Raw genomic sequence first — 21722 nt, forward strand, 5'->3', positions numbered from 1 at the left:
AATCTCAGGCAGAGGAATTGCCAATATTAAAAGCCTCCATGGAAACAGGGGGTCAGGGGAGTGGGGAGGTAGGGCTTGGCCTCTAATGGACAAGCTGTACTCAGATATAATCCCAAAGGATTTCCATGGGACCCTCTTTTGTAGTTCTGCTTGAAGCAGTGTCATCTTTCTTGCTGAACATCTCATTTCTTGGTAGCACAGCTGCAGAGGCTTCTTGCAGTTGGATCCTGGTAAAATAAATGTGCCCGTGAGATGCAGTAACTCACACAAGGGGTATTTAGATGGGCTGAGAAGTGGTGCTGCACTTCCTGCTTGGTGGTGTTGGCGTTTTCATCAGCAAACAGGACAGGGAGCTTGAACAAGCATTCCAGGAGCCTTTTATTATTTTAGTCCATTATCAGTCTCACATACTGAGTTGAGACAGAGGTGGTACAAAGCTCATGCTGTCCCAGACATCCAAAGACTTCCTGGTTACAGAGCATTCTTAAAAGCTTCTTAGCCAATTGGTGTGCTTCTAAAAATTACAGACAACTGTTTAACCAAGCGCAAACAGCGCACGTACATCTGTTGTACACAATGCTCACTTGTTATACCTTATGTAAGAACACACAATATTCCATTATTAAGCTTAAACTTATCTATCCTGCTAAGCAAATTTTTTGCAACTTCAAAACCTATCTCTGCCAAACCTAGAAACTAACCATTGTTTTAATGTCCTTGCTTGCTATTAAGTATATCTTCTTCAAGTTTTCGCAGCCAAAGCTGATCTCTAAACTCTTCTGCTTTATTCCTGAATCCTGCTTTTTTCTCACACCTAAAGCTTTTCTGCCTTTTATGTCTTCCCACAGCCGGTGTGCTCTGGGAGGGCATATGAAATCTTTGTAGTGGAAAGTTTGGGGTCTGCATGTCCTGGGGGAACAGGAGAGGGCAGGAGCCTTTATTTGTCATCCAGTTGGCCCTCAGCTTTACTGAAGTCTGAAATGTCACAGGCTAGACAGCGCAGCTAAAGTGTCCTGTGTACATGTTGCTTACCCTTCTGTCTGGAAGCACCCTGGGAAAAAAGGCTACGTCACAGAGGAACCAGTTCAGTGCTGAGTGTCCATTTTGAGACTTCTGTTTGTATTTCAGGCAAACTTGTGCTTTGTAGACATCGATAACCATTTCATCGAGCTGCCAGAGGAATTCCCCCAGTTCCCCAACAAGCTGGAGTTTATCCAGGAAATCTCTGAGGTACTCCTGCAGTTTGGGATCCCTCCAGAAGGCAACCTGCACTGCAGCGACAGCGCCACCAAACTCAAGAATCTGGTTCTTAGTGACCTGGTGAATGACAAGAAGAACGGGAACATCCCCAGCAATGCCCTCAACATGTACGAGCTGCTGAAAGGCAACGAGACGATCGCCCGCCTGCAAGCCCTGGCCAAGAGGACGGGCGTGACCATGGAGAAAATGACCATCACCACTCCCCTCACAGAGGAGAAGGATGGGAAGTTGTCGTGTGAGGAGCTGGAGCTGAGGGACTACAAACTGAACGTGCAGCTCCGCGAGGTTTTCGCCAACCGCTTCACACAGATGTTCGCTGACTACGAGGCTTTTGTCATCCAGGCTGCCCCCGACATGGAGTCGTGGCTGACAAACAGGGAACAAATGCAAAACTTTGACAAAGTAAAGATAGCCATGTATTCGTGTCTCTATCTAAAAGGGGAGGGAGGATAGCTGTATTTGTATGTATAGCCTAGGTGCTCTTTAATCTGCTGTTCCTCATCTGCCTCATGGAGAGTTTTGTCCATTTCCAGTACACAGGGCCAGATCTCCTGCCAGAGTAAATCGGAGCACATCCACTGAGCTGTTCAGAGCCATCCTCACTGGTACAAACCAAGCTGGCAGGCTTCTGCCTAGCTCATGGGGCTGCTCCTGTGGGCTCGGTGGAAGGGTAGCAATGCAAAGTGACTTCTTTTTCTGTCTGTCTTTCTTTCTTTTTTCGTTTGTTGAGAGGAGAGGTGCACACTTGACACAAAAAAACAAATCTAGTCTTTCATGTTTCCTAATCTCACTGTAGAGGTTTTTGGTAATGGGTACTGTTGTTCTGAAGAAGGTTATCACTTCGTTATGGCACAAGAGTACTGTTATGACTCCATTGTAGTGTGTGCACAAGAGGGAATGGAATCCCTCAAGATTAAAATTGGGGATATAAAGAGATGGGTGGATAGCAAAAGGAATGGGAAATGTTGGGAAGCTTGCACAACTGCTGAGTGACCCTACAAAGTAGATAGTGTTCTTAGCCATCATCTTTTTCAGATACAAGTCCTTCTCTAAGGAAAAGGTTAAAAGGATGAGTAGTGAGGAACAGACTAAATACTGATCTGAGTTTTTGATTAAAAAAAATTGCTGCCATGCCTTTTACTGGTTTGTTTGTATTCAGGCATTAAACAGTGCAGCATTCAAAAGGATGGGGTTGTTTAGGCAATCTCTGCTAGTGCCTCTGCAATAAAATGGGCTGTTAAGTTTAGGGTTTTCAAAGCTCAGTTAAAGACTTAGACACACAGTTCTAATTGGAAATTCGTGATTAATTGCCCTGTGTAACATCACAGAAGAGCATAAGCTGAAGAGCACTGTACACCCCTTGATAGGTGTGACACCTTAATAAGCGATATGGTCCTGAGCAGTGAGGCCCAGACCAGAGGTCCCAAGTGAGCACACGTGCTGGTCTGCCGTGCATTGCACAGGGTTTATTCTTGTGGGTGATAGCTGCTAGGTTGCTTTGAAAAAGCAGGCAGCACGAGCCCTACTTCAGTGACTCCATATTCCCTTTGTTCCAGCTGTCACAAAGCCTCCCTGACAGCTTACTTCTTACAGTTCTGAACCAAACCCCTTTGTAGATGCATTCACACCTCTCTGAGTGGTGTTTTTATGGCGGGGAGACCTTGTCCAAGCCTTCCTGCTGGCTGCTGGATCAGTTCTCTGCCAAAGGATGGCTGGGCATGTCAGTGCTGGGCAGGAACATGGCTCTAATGAGCTGTTCTGTATTTCAGGCTTCCTTCCTTTCGGACCAACCTGAGCCTTACCTCCCATTCCTTTCGCACTTCATCGAAACACAGATGTTTGCAACCTTCATAGACAATAAGATCATCTCCCAGTGGGAAGAGAAGGACCCTTTTCTACGAGTTTTTGACTCCCGAATTGAGAAAATAAGGCTATATAATGTCAGGGCCCCTGCACTGCGGACATCCAACTACCAGAAATGCAGCACTTTGAAAGAAGCAGGTACGTTCAGACGGGCTGGTAAAATATTCAAAAGTACAGTATCAGCCACCAGGAAATATAGGTCCTCAGTCATCTGAGTGTTGCAGTTGATGAGGAAGTCCTAGAGCTACCTGAGGAGGACTCAGCAATGTCCTTATCTCATCTAAGCAAAAACTTTAGCATGCTATTAAACACCAGAAATGGCAGGAGCTTTACTTTCCCTTTGAGCTCTCCTAGGCTGGTGCCTTTAATAAACTCAACCCAAACCCAAACGGAACTGGCTCACAATTTCTCATTTCAGGCAGCTCCTGTTCCATTGCCAGGAGAGCTTTCCTTCAGCCTGGGGGTTGGACCAGTGCCAGCCACTCTGAGGAGTTGAGCCCCGGTGTCTGCTCCACTGGCCTTGTCTCCCCCTTCCCATAAAAAGACATTGTTTTGCCTTACACCATTTGGTTAAAGCAGCAGGGGATGCCGGGGACGTAATCCTGTGTGGCATATTTAGTACCTCCAGCAGTAGATGTTCAGTGTTAATGAACAATACGCTCTACTGAAGGCTTGGATTTTTTTTTTCCATTACAGCCACAGGATGCATTTTCAAATTATACTTGAGTTTCTTACTTAATACTTGTGTAAGTATTTATTTAATTTCTAAGTAATACAGGGAAATTATACTCTTAAATTTGTTGGGACACATATTAGTAAGCTAGGGCAAACACATTTCTCATGGGTTTTTTTTCTGTTTAACTCCTTCAGTGTTTTACTTGTTATCAACATGTCAGAAATAGAAATCTGTGTCTGCTTAACTTTTTCTGTCTAAACCCAATTCTAATTTGCAGGTCAACTGTCTATTCAGCGTCTAGTTTTGGCAGATATTGTGGCACCAGAACCTCATTTTCTGTCTTGTGAAAAGCAGCAAACTGATAGTAATACCAATTTTCCTTCATATTTACCATTCACAGTATATGTGACCCCAGCACTGATCCAGCACCTGTTTGTTTAACTGTTTTTGGAACCCTTCAAACCCTCTGACCCCACACTACCCACTCCTTTTCTCCAAAATGGAACCATACAAAGTGATTTTTATGTTGTTTTAGAGGGGAAAAAAATACTTGCTGAGTTTCTAATGATAATGTATGTAAATCTTGTGACAGTTTCTTTCCCATCACAGTTTTATAAAATGAGGAAATGAGTTCTGTGTTGTTCTTGACAAATGAAAAAGAGATTTAGCTTCCACGTTTTGCATATGTATTCACTAGATGTGATACGCTGAAAGAACAGGCCTGCCTGTTAATAGATGGGCTAGAAAGAGTTGAATATTAAGGTTGCTAATTAAATGCTGAATTCCCCCATACACCTCCTTTCCCCAGTTCTTCACAAGTTAAGGGGGGGTGACAAGGTTTTATTTTCATCCTGCTCGAGGTTTGAGATTGAAACCCGCAAGTCCTTCAAGCAAAGGATTGAACCGCTTTAGTCTCAGTGGAGCTGAGATTCCTGGGGAGCCCTCTCCCATCTTACCACAGGCTTCCCTGTTTCCAAGAATCTGTTCATCTTCTTCATGCTGCTCAGGTCTTGCTACAGTTAGCTGTGCTTTTTGAAGGCCTGTCATCCAGTAAAGGCATACCCAGTTTCAGGAGGAGGATCATTATAGTCCCAGATGTTTGCAGAACTCGAGTGTCCCCCAGCCATGCATCTGCCCAGGGAACGCATCTGGGGCTAAGCAAGGTGCCCAGTCCCCCAGGGGTTGCAGCTGGCCTTGGAGGTCTCTGTTCTGCTGAAGAAGCCTTAAAACCAAACAAGGGATTTTGGTGGAAGATGGCACTGCTCTTGCCAGTTCCTAATGCATCTCGTAGGCTCCTGTAATACCTGCTTGCTTAACAGCTAACACGTTTGCACCAGTGCTCGTTGTGTTGGGTAAAGAAACTAAAAGCAAAATTTAAAAAAAAAAACAGCACAAGTGTCTCCTCACCTCTGTGAGTGGCAGATTTCTGTGTCTGAGGTCACTGTTTAACATTCTAGTGGGTTTTCAGGGGTCTGAGCATGAGCACTGCTGTAGTGACAGCGCGTGCCCTGGGGTGTTGGTGACACAGCTGCTCACCTGTGACTGTCACCTGCAGCGCAGTCCATCGAGCAGCGGCTGATGAAGATTGACCACACAGCCATCCACCCTCACCTGCTCGATATGAAGATTGGCCAAGGGAAATATGAACAAGGATTTTTCCCAAAGCTGCAGTCTGATGTCTTGGCAACGGGACCCACCAATAACAAGTAAGTCAGGTTTCATTTCTGTATTTAAAAGCAGGTTTCTCATACAAATGTTTCACATCACTGGACAGAAGTCCTAATTTTGGATGGCATATAACCAGTCTATTGAACCCAACAGCTGTTCCCATTTCTGGTTTGTATGGGCTGCCACTTCTGAAGATATAACCATTGTTTGGGTTATGTCAGGAAGCGTTAGCTCTGTTTTGGGGAAGATTCCTCACTACTGTTTTCTGTTGAGTGGTAAGTACTCTGTCTTCTCATACATAGTTTGCAATGTTCTTACGAGTTTCAAATGAATTGTTTGACTGTTTTGCACTGAATACAGTAATTTGGGAACTCAAGCCAAAATTCAGATTCTGGAAGAAATTTTGGTATTGACATCTCTATACCATCCTGCAGAATGAAATAATGCCCACTCTGTTCCTCTCTTTAGCTGTTATTACTTGACCCAGAGATTTCTATAGCTCTCCTTCAGTTTCCACATTAGAATACCCTGGACGAATAATTTGGTGAGGGTGGAAAGTATGTGCTTCTGTACCCGGTTTTCTTTTTTGAGTCTGATAAGGTTCTTTGGTGCACTTTGATAAGATTATAGGGGTACCTATAGCTGTGGAATTTAGCATGCCATTACATGGTTCATTTACCTAATGTGAAATGGGAACCTGGAGCACTGATATACTTTACACCTGTACAGTTATAATACAAAGTAAGTGCTGTGAGTTCCTTTATTTTTAATCTTTCTTCCTTCAAAACCCCTGAATGAGGAGGGGTTTCTCCCTCTTCAAATGTGAAGTATTTGTGCATCTTTGATTACAAATTCATTAAATTACCAGTTGAAGCTCTCAATTCCAGTCTGGAAGACAAAATGTGGGAGCACAGGTAAATCCAAGAGCTTCAAAGGCTGCAGCTGTCCTAATGTTAAAGTTACCTCTTGTTTTAGTTGTGTACATGCACACACGCTGCTCTGAGCTTCTGCATGAAGTGCCCACTAAGTTCTATTTATACACCTTTTGTGCATACCCATGCTAGCTAAGCCCTTTTTAATAACCTGCTAGGAGTAAGAATTGCAAATGGTAAAATGAGATATCCTTAAGCACTGAATGTTTGAAGAAATGCAATTCTTTAAAAGAAATTTTAAAAACCCCAGGACTAACCAAAAAGGAGGAACACATATTTCAAAGTTCCTTTGCTTTCAGTCTTCTTGCAAACAGAGACAGAATTTTATGGGTAATGGTCCTTTGAGGAATGGAGGATTTCTTCATCTTGTGAGGTGCTGTATTTAGCAGTCTGCCTCTTATCCTTATGGGTGGGTTTCAGTTTTACAGTGTCAGCAACAGTGTGAGTGTGCCCAGCCTGCTTGAAGTTGCTTAAATCTTCTGTCTCTATTGCAAAATCTATGTGAATCTATGAATAAGCATCACTTTAAAATAGTTTTCCTTATGCCCTTTGAGATTTGCTTCTGTTAGGTTGGTACCTGTTCTAAAATGTGACTTTAACTCCTTGAGTGATAATTTTCATTTAGATTGCACCATGTTTCAGAATTTGTAAGTACCAAAACCCCATTTTGACATCGCTTACCACAATGCGATGTCAAAGTGACAAATGTTTGGAATTCCTCCAGTTGTATGTTGCCAAAAAGGTTTGTAGTTGGAAAAATCTCAAGACCATCTGTTTAATATCTTTTTTTTCTTCCTGGTTTTCATGTGAGCAGCTGAGAAGACTCTTTCTTTCCCATTTAAGATATGTAATTCTGCTGATTTTACAGCCACGTATTGAACAGCTTTTCCATGCTTTCTGCAAATACAGCATGACTCTTCTGACCACAAAATCAATTTAAGTATAGCCTTCCATTAGTTTCAATTTCCCAGTGTTCTTGGAGATACATTTTGCTTATAGGACTGGGCCTTTGCATATTGGGTATGGGGTAAGAGAATATTCCAGCTACATTTCCAGACACTTTAGATGTAGATATTGTATATTTATATTATAAAACAAATGCAAAGGATATTGTTGTGTAGATGACAATTATTTTTGCAGGCTTCAGTTTTACATAACAAATTTTGTCCTGAATTTTGTAAGGACATGCTTTTGTGGGAAGGTGGGAATAATTCCCATGTTGCAGTCGATTGTTGCTGGACAGTAGCAAATAGACCAATTCAAAGGTGTTTTAATGGAAACATGTCCTCAGTGGCCAGCAGTCAGGGATTTATTGCTTCCCTTTCTGGACTGATAAACTAACAAATATATAACCAGAGCTCATAATGTTATCTGGCTGTTCCCTTCCTGTAAGCAGGAGGAGCACTAAAGATACCTCTGTCATTTACTGGGCTGTTATATCTGTGGTATGTTTTATCTAAATCACAAATGTAATGCAGACAACAAACACTTCTAGCTTCAGTTCTAGATCCTATATGTGATTTAAACAATTTAAACTAAACCCAGAACACCCCATCCAGTTCTGTCCTCCTTCCCACCAGGCAGCAGTGTCCCACTTGAGGGACTCCCTCTGTGCTCATTGCCTCTGATACATCCCCCACATCATGGGAAAACCTTCTGAATCTGCAGAGAGTAGCTGCAGCTTCCTCTGGGTACCAAAGCATCCCCTGCATGCTGCTCTAACTGTGTAAAGCAGTGGCTTCTGCAGAAGTCCTCCTAGAAGGCGTCCCAGGAGAAAACACGCTGCAGTCCCTTGGGCAATTTGTCTATTATTCTGGAAAAGAGCTGTGGTTTCCAGAGCCCTCATTTCCTTTCTCAAACCCCAGCCCACACTGTGGTTTCTATGTGTTCCCTTCTTCCCTGTGTGCATTTTCTGCCAGGCTTTAAAATTGTAGCTGGGACTCCACTGGCTGATGCATTTGCAATGATCCAGGAGTGGAATTTGAATGACAAAAAGCCAAGCTACATAAACACTTCATGGTTTTTGATTAGCTAATTGTTAAATTAGGGGGAATATGCTTACAGTGCAAAATTAAAACAATGAAACAAGCTGTGTTTTCAATCTAATTGATTACCTTGTAACTTAATTTGTACTAAGAAGCTTGATAAATGAGATTAAATATTGCAGAGGAAAACAGTGATTCCCAAGCATGGGAATATATTTGCATTCTGGTGATTTGTATTGAATGCCCTCAAAGAACAACTGAACTGATTTTTTTCTTGTTTCTTTTGGTTTTCAAATGAAGGGCTTGCTTTGTTATACATTTACAAAATGGCTTTAATTACCCTTTCTTTGCCTTCCTCTCTGTTTAGACCTGCTTTCCCCCCACTTCTTTATTGGAGCCCTGCTTTCCTCCTTGCTTCCTTCCCTGACCAGCCTGTTTCCTCTTTCCTGCCCTGGCCACTTCTCTCACCTGAGCCCTCTCACTCGCATCCCGGCTCTCTGTGAGCCTTGTGCTTTTGTCTGTCCTACCTGACCTGCAGCAATCCCCAAAGGAGGGCACAGTCCAAGTCTTCAAGCACAGATCCCACTATACCTCTTGGCCTCTCACCTCAGGCTTTTGCTGAGTGATGTGTTGCTCTTGCCCATGAAGCAGATTTCAGAAGTTGTTTGCTTTCTCCAGGCATTTGTTCCTGAGCTGTGTTTTGCTGATCTGGCCACTGTGTCAGTATTTATTTACAAAACCCTTGCACTAGGAGTGTATGAAATTGATTCATTTTTGTGCTCCATTTTATGACATGACTTGTATGGGCACTGTCCTGTGGCCTTCATCCTCAGCCCTCCCTTCAAGCTGGAAACTGCCCAGGGTTGATCTGCCTGGGGCTATGGTTCTCTTCATTTTTAAACAGGACTCTTGTTTGCTTGTTGCTAGCATTTAACAGCGGGTAATGATTTTAAAGGAAATATTATGCAAATATAATGCAAAGGGCTTGATGTAGCTCTCTGTATGATGGCAGAATTTATTCTGGTTTTAACTAAATTACTTTTTGTATGGGAAATGGCCTTTCTCTTTTAATGAGTGCTTCATACTATATGGCCTTTTACTACCTCCCTATCTGTTGGGTACTGTTTTAAGGCTATGTTAAGTGAAGATATCTTCTTTTTTGATCAAGTCAAACAATTGCAAGTTATATAGAGTAGCATCTCTGCAGTGCATCTGGATGAGCATGAAATGAGTCAGCAATGAGCCATCCATACGCAGCACTGAGCTTATTTAAATTTTGTGAGTAGTAAAAGTTCACCTATTACGTAAGAAGATCTGAAACAAGCAGTTACAGTACTTAGGTAACCTAATGTAGCAAACCACTGATGGGTGCAATGAAAATATGAACCACTTTATTCCAATATATTCATTTTCAAGAATTGTGATGGAAAATCTGTACTTAAATATGGTTTCTGAGGTAGGAAATGTGTGTTGTGGTGACTTGGAACCTGATGGGCAAGTCTCCTGAGCTACTGATCCTCTGCTCAGCTGGTGCAAGGCAGGAAAAGTGCAATTAACTTCCCTGAGTTAATATATCATTTTAACATAGGTGTGCAGAATTGAAGCTGACAGGGGAAAATGTGCATTGTATCCTTGCATCCGCTATTCCATTTGCTCTGCCCTGAACAGGACCTCTATCTCAAGGGACTTGAAAATTAAATACCTCATAAGACAGTGGTTCCTCAGGGCTTAAGAGGTGATGCTGGTCATTCACTACAGCTGTTCCTTGCAAAGGATGACGGTTGTGTGTGTCACCCTTTAAAATCACTTATTTTCATATAAACACGTAAAAGAGCCTGTCAATTCAAGGCCACTCTCTTTAAGGCATTTTACTAATTTTTGTCCACCCAATGAGCAGTTTCAAAGCTTTCCTATTCCACCCTGCAGCAGAGATCTCCATCTAAGTCTTCATTCTCCTTACCATGGAGCAGTGTTTGTGGAGCAGATTCACACTGTGGATCCCCTCCCCTGTCAGCCCATGCATGATCAGGTGGAGCTCAGGTTCAACATTCTTTTTCTTGTTTGGTCTGACATGTATTTGACTTGGAATCTCTGTGTGGTCCCACAGAAACTCCATCTGAGCTCAAGGAGTTTGCATGTGCAGTCTGTGTGTGTTTAATGTGTGCATGCTTTGGGGGGGTTTGGTGGTGGGTGTAGTACAGCTCTGTGCTAATTTGTGGATGCAGAAACTCAGGTAACTCCTTTGATGGACATATATAGGTAGAATGGGTACTGTCATGATTTGCAGACCTGAATAGCAGCCTGGCTCACGAGATGGTGTATATGAGGAGATTTAGGTTCTGTCCTATAGACAAGTGCATTTGTCTCCTTCCTTCTCTCCTTTATCACATGTAAATGGATTCTAAATTACAGTAGTGGTTTTCATGGTGACAGCAATGTTGATTAAATCCATCTGAGAAAGAAGTTCTCTAGCAGCATGTTCATGTTTTGCAGTATAAATCTTGCCTGCTACACCCATATCTGATTTGGGAAGACATAATTTCTTCATTTCTCCAGGGAGCTTTAAAAAGGGAGGCCAGGGAAAAGGTAGGGGAAGAAAGAGGTGTGTACACATGGTCTCAGTACAGTGTGGCCAGTCCCTGGTGTGAGGTGCTGGTTTGCTAGATTGTTTCTGACAGTGCAGCTTTGCTGCTGACTACCTTACCTCTTTATTACAGAAATGTAAAAGATGATACTTAACGTGGAGTGTTCCAAATGGCACCATTACATTTCCTTCAACCTCTGCAAACCTATTCCTGTGCTTGTTGGGTCTAATTTGATACTAAACTATACTGGCTTGACTGCCTTCATGTTACAAAGGTCGTAATTGGAGGTGCCTTATTTCATTTCCATGTATTGAACTTCTTTCCTGGTCCCTCCTCTGAAATATCACTGCTTTTCCACAGTCCCTGGAGGTGAGGAGCATTCATCTATGGACATGGGAGTTAGATACAGGCAGACACACTGAAATGAGCCTTTCCTCACTTCTCCATGGAGGCAGCTGGTCCCTGGGCTCCCTGCAACACTGCACCCAAGCCGCATCCTCTCCATCCCCAGAGACCTGGTGCTTGTAGCAATGTCTCTGTTGTGAGGAATAAATGAAACATGCCAGTAGTCCATGCTCATGGCTCTACCAGCAAAAAATAAAGGGGAGAGGACATTTTGGGGGTCAGGGAGTACTTGGGCAGCATCCAGGCTGAGCAGCAGTGCTGTGCGTGCTCTCAGGTGCCAGGCAGACCAGCCAGGAGGGCTTCATCTCCTCAGGACAAGGAGAGGAGGGACACCAGCAGTAGTGGTTATCTGAAAAGCCCAAGTCTGAGGGCTAACAAGAAGCAAAGGGTTGCTGGTGGGGGAACAGCTTTCCGTGCTGCTTTGGCAGCACCTGGGCTGAGGTGTGAATAGAGCAGCAGCTGATGACAGGGCCAGGAGAGGTACCCGCATGGATTTCGGCAACCCGAGGGAGGTGGTATGGCCACTGGGGCTTTTATCCCCCTTAAAATCACTTCAAGTGATCACAGGGAGAGGCAGAGCAATTTAAAACACACTGCTGAGGAGAGGGAATGGTTATTGTAATACTGAAGCGTTGTTTTGGGAAAATTCTATGTGGCCCAGTAAAGAAAAGGCTTTAAAAGATTTAGCTGCTTAATCCTGCTTATCTGCTGTTAGATCTTCACAAAACCTCCCAGACAGATTCAGAGCAGCATCCAAATGCACAGACCTCACCCATCGACTCAACAGCTCCTCTTCTTCAACTTAGAGTTTGGAAAAGAGGGAACATGCAGCTCAGTGTGTGTAATTGCTCCAGCTAACAAGCAGCAGTCTATTTTTTCATAAACACCCAATGATCTTCACTTTTTTAATGCTTAAAACTTTCAAATAGTTCTGATTAATAATCTGGAGAATGGGCTGTGCCTTCTCCCAGGTGAAGTACAGCTGTGGAATGAACTGAAAATGCTTTAATGGTGGTGTATTATTTTGTAATTATTCTGTGGCTTTCGTTCTGCTTTCGTCTTTGGTGAGATGTGCTCCCTCAAAGGACACTTTTAGTAATTCTTTCATCTGCAGTAACTGCAGAAATGCAGGTGGAGAGGGATCCAAGCTCTGTCTAAAATCAGAAAATGGAGCAGAAATACTGTGATACAGGGTAGTATTTGATCTATAACTTAAATTTCCAATGTGTTACTGGCATTCTGTTGTGTGAAACATAAACGTGGTCCTGACTTGCAATAGATGGAAGGTCTCCAGAGCCCAGTGGCTAAAGTCACATTAATATCTGCTATCCTCTGTTTGAGTGTTTTCCTGTGACATCTCTGCTTGTTGAGATTATTAAAATGTAGGGGTTTCTTTTCCCCCCTCTTAGTCATCTAACAAGGCTTTGGCTGTTGCTTCTGAAAAAAAACCAACTTTATAATGGTGACTTATTAAACTCAGGGGCTGTATATTTTTAAGACTTCTGTGGAGGTGCAAAGACACTTATGTCAGTGATGTGTTCCTCTGTGAAGGTATCAGCATTTGCTGTGCAGACACCTATTGGGCTGTTTTGTTTTGTTAGCAGAGACTTGAGGCCACAAAAAAATAAAATTGCTTTAAAAATAAATGTGTTGTCATATGGGATCCTGAGGTGATGAACCATAATTACATGCAGACCCAGATTTCTTCCTTTGTATTTGTTTTCTTGACGTTATTTGTGAGGTAACATGGGACTTCAGTTTGACTTCTAAAACAACAGTTCCTGTGGCTTTTTTTCCCTTTGTATCTGTGTGGTGAGCCAAAATTCAGTCTTTGGTTGACTTGCTGGAGGAACTGGTGAAGATAGTTACATACATGTTTGCAAAGTCCTTCTCTCTGGAAACAGAGGTGGTTTTTTTGGTCACCAGGGGCCACATCCCTGCACTTCTCTTGGGTCAGATTCCACTCCCTACACATTCCCAGTGTTTTGCCAGACAGGTCAGAAACCAAGTCCAGGTCTGTGCAAGAGTTTCCTCCCCAGGCATTCATCTGCTTGTGTCAACAGCTGAAACTCCTTGCCCAAACAATTAGATCCCAGATTTTATTTGTATATGCTTCTGTTCGGGGTGCACACAGGAATTCATGGGTTTGGGATCTGGAGACTGCTGTCCTCACCAATACCACCTGTGTGGAGAGAGGAAGAATTCAACTGGACATACATGAACAGGTGGAAAAAAACCCAGGCTTTGTGTGGTACTTAGAAACCAAATTAAAGAAAAAAGATAAAGTGAAAATAGCAACATGACTAGTCCCAGGAACACCAGTATTGTTTATAACCTTTAGACATAGGTGCATAAGTTAACCTTGCAATGAGAAGTTTGTCTCAAATAATTCCTGGAAGTACCACAGAAAGTGGAGAAAGGAGAAGTAGCACTTCTCACAAAAGAGCAAAATCGTAGAAGTTGCTGCTCAAAAAAAATCATTGTATTTTGGTTTTTGCTAAAGACACTGTTCTTACCAAACCTCATCAAATGCAGCAGTGGTGTTGGGTAACTAAGAACAGTGACTTACCTAGTGATGGCATCAATGCTGTGGCATGACCTGCATTTCGGGTAGCAGGAGCTCTCACTGGAGACCCTGGCAGGCAGCTGGGCACGTTTCCATCAGGATTTTTGTCCCTTGGGTGAGTGCTGGCCTGTCACCTCCCGGGTGGTTCCCCACGAGGAGGCCAAGCGCCAGCTCGCACCCGTGTTTACTGCAAGGTCCAAGCTTGGGCTTTCCCTTCTTTTGCTGCAGACCCATTGGATGTCCTTCAGCTCCTGACCCAGGCTTTCCCTCCTGATTCTCTTCTGCTCACACATGTCTTCTCTCTCTGATTTCCCAGCCGCTGGGCCAGCCGCAGCACCACCACGCAGCGCAGGAAGGACCGCCTGCGGCAGCACTCGGAGCACATCGGGCTGGACAACGACATGAGGGAGGTGGGTGGCCTCATCTGAGGGCAGCACAGGCTGTGATCCAGGAGGTGGAGGTTTGGACAACAATGTGCTTATTGCTTGGGGCAGTTTTGTGGCTACTGTAAGGTTTGGTTGGGTCTCTGTGGCCATTTAGATGCTGCTCTGCTTGTCACAGATGTTCTACAACTTCAAAGCACACAACATAAATAAAGTGCTTTTATTATATGGGAACAAGACAGCCCCATTGTCATCAGGAAAATGGCTTATTTGCTGATTTAGACCCTGGCCGTGTTACTGCATGCAGACAGCAGAGCCCTGGCAGCGCAGCTGCCAAACTCTGGCCAGGGTGGAAGTCTCTGGAAAAGTCAAGTCCTTGAGTAAATGTCAGCCCTGTAGAAGCAAATGAGGCAGGATTCTTCCTTTTTTTTTTTTTAAAGGAACTTTTTTCCTTTCTCTTACGTTGATTTCTGACATGAGTATGCCTATTTGAAAGGTTAAGACTTTGGGGCCTTTTTATGCCTAGAGCTTGGAAACTCCCATGCATCTTGTAAATGTCAGTCACATACATGCATTTCTTTCCCATCTTTTCAGTTCCTCATCCTTCATTAAATATTTTCTGCCACATTTTTCCATTGATGTCCATTTGCTTCTTTTGTACGTCACTAGCAAAAATATAACACTCATGCTGTTTTGTGGTAAAACTCGCTGAATAATGTTGGTCAGTGTTGCAGTTTGCCCTCCAAAAGAACCTGAGTGGATGAGAGGACTCTTCAACCATAGCTTTGAATGATGTTTCATGGAAACACAGCAAAACAGCACTTGTACATGTTTGTTGCTATTTTTGCTAACATGGCTTTGCAAGTATATTTTAAACAGTGCCTTGTGTGTGTATATCTCAGCAGAGCCCTTTCAGTACTTTGTCATGTATTTACTTTCTTCTTTTTTTGGCTGTGGATCATATGCATGCTTCTTTTGCTTTGTCTCCTCTTTCTTTCTGGCTGTTCTGCCATTGGGGCATCTGCCTCCTCTTAGCCATCGGAGGAGCTTTTGCTTCGTCAGAACTCAATGGCCTTCTGGGAGTGGGATCAGGGACCACCCCCTCCTGCACGGCCTCCTAAAAAATCCTTCTCTGAATGCTGCCTGGTATGTTTTAGTTTTTCTTGTTGAAAGCTGCTTTTGAGATGTTGTTAGCATGAGGAACCTCTGTCCTCACTGTGCCTCAAACCTCCCCCGTTCTTGTAGAGTATGAGCACGTCCCTATAGCGCTTGGAAGTGTGGTTATAATCGGAAACGTAGCTGGAAAGGAGCTTCCACACCAGCTCCCTGGAAAGCACAATGGCTCCAAGGCTAAAAGACAACAATTTTGTTTTGCTTTGGATTGGTTTTTTTTCCATGTTTCCCACCTGGCAATTCAGTTTAGGGTGTCAAATCCCAAAAGCATTGCTTTCTGACTGTTGGATCGTTGCATCCCAGTGTGCAAGAGGGTTGAAGTGCGTGGATGCTGATGAACAGGCAGAGGGCAATCAACTGATTCTCTCAGCCCACCCTTTTTCTTCTCTGGAACCTTAGAGTTAATATTTTTTTTAAATTTTAATATAATAAGAAGATATACAATGAATAAAGCAAGGTTATCTATGTTTTATACTCTTCAGACTATAACCACACTTTTTATCCCTTCACATTTAAAAAGAAAGATTAGTTTTTCTAGTTTTATATTCCCTGTATTACTTTATCACTGGTTTTACTGTTAGTTTTTGCACTCAGATGGAAGTCACTTGTGAGGTTGCTTGCTGAACAACACACTTTTGTCATCTGTAACTTTTTTCTTTTATTCCCACCTGTAGTTTTTGAACTGTTCTAAAATCCTTACAGTATTGGTGAAACTGTAGTTACCTAACTGAAAACTTCAGTGGAACACAGCTTTTCATGGCAGAACCTTACATTCTTACCTGACCTGTTGGAGTGATGCTAAGTGATTCTTGTCCAAATTTCTGTGTTGAGAAAATCCAATTGTGTCAGAAAAGCTGTACGAGGTATTGCAATTAACTTCAATATGCTTAGATTTTGGTTTTGCTTTTCCTGATCTACTGGAAGGTGTCCATGCCCATGGCAGAAAGGTTGGAACTACGTGATCTTTAAGGTCCCTTCCAACCCAAACCATTCTATGATTCTATGGAATAAATTTTTTGCCCAGACAGAAAGCTCTGAGGATGCAGCAGCCATAGTGACCTCTCAGTTCCCCAGAAAACCCAGCCAGCAGCAGCAAGAATTCCCTGGAGGGATGTGATCTGCTCCTTCTAGGAAAGAGCGGTCATTGTCACATATCATCCCCCAGAGAGGCATCATTAGCCAGACAAAAGCCCACTGTGGAAACAGAGCATTCCCACACCAGGCTATGAGCGCTGCTTTTCAAGGCTTTCATTTGGCACCATTCTATTACCTTGCTCTTTTTAAGAAGCAGTTACAAATAATGCTTGAACAACATTTTGATAGTCCCAGCCAACTTCTTGGCCTTGCTCAGCATGTAGCTCTCTCACTGATGTTGGTGTCAGAGGTCACTTGCTGATTGGTTTGTGGGTTTTGGCTTAACAAAAAAAAAAACCCGAAAACAAAAACAAGCCCCAAAAATCAGAGCAAAGCAAAAAATACCCTACCCCTGAAGACAAGGAAGTGGAGCAGGAAAGTTTAAAGTCTTCTATTATAGCTTGGGGGTTTTTTTAAAAGTATGTTGATTTTTGTCCATACTTAACAATTACCATAGTAAAAACATGAATGAACCCAAGTGTCATCTCGGTTTAAAAAGAGGTTCAGTTGTAATCAAGAAGTTAATCGAGAACAAGATCAAGTCTCATTTTTCCCACATAAACTATGTATATGTAAAGTAATGGAAGAAATCTTTCTCCTTCACTATGTCTATTTCTGCTTCTTGCAATTTATTTTCAAAGGATTTTTTTTTCTATTCGTGTACAGTCTGGTCACAAATTAGACAATTCTTTTAATTTATTTTTTTTTAAGTGAGAATCAAATAACAGTGGAAAGAAACTTTTCTTGGTGTTTTGACTTTATTGCTGAATGAAGGTATTACACTTTATGCACTTGTGCCTAACTTCATGCTAGTGACTAACAGCACAGTTTACTGGCTAATATTGACTGATTCTTTACCACTCAGGAAAATACCTTGCTTTTTCTGTTGTCGAAAGGGATCAATCCATTTCTCCAGCCTGACACCTAAACATGAGACAAATAAAGATTTTGTTTCTAGATTAACACTAGCTCATTTGTTTTCCCCACCTTGCTTGCCTAGGAGTAGAATGAGGCGAGTGACTCTGACCTGTACTATCTAAAATTATTCTCTTTATTTTTCAGAAATACATGCAGGAGGCAAGGAGTTTAGGAAAAAATTTAAGGCAGCCCAAACTGTCAGACCTCTCTCCAGCTGTGATTGCACAGACCAACTGGAAATTTGTGGAAGGGTTGCTGAAGGAATGTCGCATGAAGGTAGGTCATCCACTGTGTGCTGTCCCCTTGATTGCAGTGAGCTTAAATAGCACCTGCAGATGTTCTCCTGGTTCACAGCTGGAATGGCACTGTTCTGTTGGAATACCTGGGTATTGCAGGGTGGATATCCCTGTAGTGTTTTTCAACAGCTAGAAGAGAAAGGAACGTGTTGTCGCTCTTCTGTTTACACAGTTGAAGTTGATGGAAGGAGTAGAAAGGACAGGAAGGAGAACCAGCATGATCAGACATCTTCTGGAGGATTTCCTTTAATTGTTCATATTTACACATAGCCTAAACAGAATGGCCTGGAGATCCTTGGTCAAAAGGGAAGAATTCAGCACATGTGGCTTGTGCTTGTTGTTTATGCAGAGCAAATGAAGTATAACAATTCCTAATATTAAAGAAGCTTTTATAGCCATGGACATGCAGCTTCTTTGTGTCTGTTGCAGTTGGTGATATACTGCTTTACCTGAGTGTTTAATGGTTGTAACAAGAATTAAAACAGAAGCTGAGGAAGACTGGAGATGTATTCTGTACTCTGCTTGGTAGTAAATCAACAGCGTAGAAATAGGACAATAGAAAAAGGGTATAGAAATAGGACAGGTGGAACAGGCTCCCCAGGGAAGTGGTCACAGCCCCAAGTCTGCCAGAGTTCAAGAAGCGTTTGGACAATGCTCTCAGACACACGGTGTGACTCTTGGGGCTGTCCTGTGCAGGCACAGGAGCTGGACTTGGTCTTTGTGGGTCCTTTCCAGCTCTGGGTATTCTATGATTCAAAGTAATCAAGCAAACATTTTTAATATAATTATATTTGTTAATTTACAATCTCTGCAAATAGATTTGAAGTTTCTCTCTATTAGCAATGGTCTCTAGATTAAGCATGTGTAAATAAACTCAGCTGTAAATTCTGTCCCTTGTTGGATAACATTCTTAGAAGCTGTTGGGATTTTTTTTTTAATAGACTAAACGCATGTTGGTAGAGAAAATGGGCCATGAAGCAGTTGAGCTGGGACATGGAGAAGCCAATATAACGGGTCTGGAGGAAAATACACTGATTGCCAGTCTCTGTGATCTTCTAGAAAGAATCTGGAGCCATGGTCTGCAGGTCAAGCAGGTTGGTAGCTTGAAACTTGGGGCTCTGTGTGGGCAGTACTCTAGCAAATACTGAACGCCATCTCTGCTTTTTAAGCTGCTACTCAATGGTGTGACTCCAAGATAAAGCAGGAGGTGTCTTTGGGATCAGTGTCCCTGTTTCATATTTTGTGAAGGCTTGAGGAGTTTCGGGTGTTTGGGGTTTTATTGGGGGAGATAGTTTGGAGCTTTTCCCCTCTGGAAATTGCAGTGCTGTTGTCAAGTACGTATTTGGTTTATTCCCTTTCAACCTTCACAAGGGAAACCCAGAGGACAAAGGAGGACAAAGAAAAAAGGTGGGCAGTGTGACTGCTAGGTCAGTGGGATGGTCCTCTCTCTTCCTGAGGTTTCATGGCCCAAGAGAGAAGGATTGGTTTTCATTACTGAACATTTTACCCATTCAAATGCCATACCATTATTCTGCCATGTTTACTGGCCATTATTGGTTATTTTTTTGCCTGGTTTATTTAAAGATATGTACTACATATTCCATTTTCAGGGGAAATCTGCTTTGTGGTCCCATTTGCTTCAGTACCAGGAGAGAGAAGAGAAGCAAGAGCACAGTGCAGAATCCCCAGGTGAGTACTTGGCAGGTAACTCCATGAGGAGTCCATCACAGCAAATGAACTCAGCCATGGGAGGAACAGTGCAACCACATGAAACCCGTGCAGGATTTTCAGTGTATTTCCTTGCTAATACCACATTTACGTTCTGTGACTTGTCATAATCATTGTGGGGATGTCTTGATGTCTGGACAAAGTAGATTGAAATCACTGGAGGCGAAGGAACATAGTTTCCATCCTTGTCTGGAAAATCGCTCGATGTATGTTCACTACCTTCATTCCCTTTTAATGAGCACTGAGTGAGGTATAAGAAGCAGTTGTCTCCACAAGAGATGATTTCTGAAGAAGCTGGAAGTGTGGAGCTGGGAAGAAGACAGCTGACATTTTTCTTTCAGTGAGCATAATCTGTCTCTCAAATCCCAATATTAATAACTCCATGTTCAGTAAATCTTTATGCTGGTGGGTGGTACAGTTCAGAAATTCTGTAATTAATCTCTGTCCATCAGTCTAGGTACTCAATTTGTGCTTTGGCTTGGCCCCTTACAGTCACTAAATGACTTTAGTGTTTTAAGAGAGGTTTTTTGATAACCTTGAGATCTCCCTGCCCCGTGGCAGGGGTATTGTAGTAAAACTCTGAACTTCAGTGGGTCATATTTCAAGGACTCTCCAGTTTGGATCCTACAGATGGGAACTCGTATGATCAGTCCTCAAAGAGGCATTTATGGACAAACAAGTCTCTCCCATGAAAGGACTTTTTAATAAGCTTCAGTGAGTAATGCACTAAACAATCTGGCTGGCAGGCACAAATTCCTGAGAGAAAAATGTGTCACCACAAAGTGGTTTGTGCAGAACAGAGCACAGAAATGCATGGCATTCTTTGCATTGAATATGTTACTGTAGCTTAATTTTATTTGAGTTGTTCTCAATTGTGAGCTTTCCATAGAAACTTCTGCTAATAAAATTCATTGCTGTACAGATTTAAGTTAAGGTATTTCACATACAAAAAAGGAAGCTAAATCTCCAAGTTCCGTGCTGGATTAAGGAAGGAATAGGTGATATGTTCAGAATTTTCATTTTGTCTACTTCACTGTTTCCAGGATAGAGTTAATGACAGTGCACAGAAACAGTGCAGTTACCAGCCACTTAAGATTGTTTTCAGCTGTATGTAAAATAAATGCATTGCAGACTGTTACTGTAGTGTTGTATTAACTTCGTGTATTTTCTCCACTGTAGTTGGTGGTGGAACAGAAAGACGAAAGTCTGATACAGGAATTACTCTGCCTACATTGAGAGTTTCCCTGATACAAGATATGAGGTATGTAATTTGGCTCTAAAGCGTTAATTGTGGGTTTAATTGTGTAGCATAAGGTAAAGTCCTCACTGGCTTTGGGTCTGCAAAGGCTTAGGAGAATTCAACCTTCTCTTCAGCCCACATTCAAATCTACAGCGTGTTGCCTTTCTGTTTTGAAAAACTTTTTTTGTGTGTTCACTTGATCTGTTTTAGCTGACAGAGAATGAAAACCACACATATGTTACTGGGACTTCTGTTTTCCCAGGGGAGTTCTTCCAGTAATAAAGCCAATTTCTACAAATAACAGCAGATATGTTAAATTCCCTGGTATTTTCAGTTTGTTTCTTTTCATCCATTTTTTAATTACTGACCCAGCAAGTACAGTTTATAGGCACAGCAAAGGGACATAAAAACCTGTTTGCAATGCTTGAGCAATATTCTTTCTTTTCTACTAGCATTTCATGGCAGATAGTAACAAATGTACAAGTTCAGAAATTTAATCAGATCTAGAATTTGGGTAAGTTTAAAGTTGGGATGTGAAGTTGGGCAGGTTCTCTGCAGCAGACCACAGCCTGGCTCTGGAGACCTTTTCAAGCAGTGTTTGTTTGGAATCAGAAGGATTAGAGAGTCAGAAGAGGTGGAGGTTGGTTTGGCAGCAGCAGGGGGAAGTTCTTCAGGGCATCTCCTTGATCAAGCCACTGCCAGGTCAGGCTACTGTTTTGACACTTGTCTTGCCAGGGCTAAGGATAGCAGTGGGATAAACATGCCACGCAAAGAGAGAAGGAGAAATGTAGTAATGCTCATCTGTAAAGGGCTGAGAGCAATTGCTGGCATTTTAATGTGTGAGACAACATGAGTACTGTTTCTTGTAATACCACATCCTTCTTACACCTAAAAATATGGCAAAAAAAAT

At 42.5% G+C, this 21722-nt stretch overlaps 1 protein-coding gene across 2 annotated transcripts in view; it reads left to right on the forward strand.

Moving 5' to 3' along the window:
* The window catches only part of DENND5B (DENN domain containing 5B), a 101608-nt gene that overhangs the window by 67041 nt on the left and 12845 nt on the right, over positions 1–21722 (forward strand). For both annotated transcript variants that reach the window (XM_082279936.1, XM_082279937.1), the window contains 8 exons: positions 1129–1662; positions 3030–3261; positions 5355–5505; positions 14257–14350; positions 17693–17824; positions 18786–18938; positions 19455–19533; positions 20752–20833. In XM_082279936.1, the coding sequence (XP_082136062.1) occupies positions 1129–1662; positions 3030–3261; positions 5355–5505; positions 14257–14350; positions 17693–17824; positions 18786–18938; positions 19455–19533; positions 20752–20833 (1457 nt within the window). The remainder of the gene's footprint in view (positions 1–1128; positions 1663–3029; positions 3262–5354; positions 5506–14256; positions 14351–17692; positions 17825–18785; positions 18939–19454; positions 19534–20751; positions 20834–21722) is intronic.

The sequence above is a fragment of the Coloeus monedula genome (genome assembly GCF_965178545.1).
Source record: "Coloeus monedula genome assembly, chromosome: 4".
Classification (NCBI taxonomy): Eukaryota; Metazoa; Chordata; class Aves; order Passeriformes; family Corvidae; genus Coloeus; species Coloeus monedula.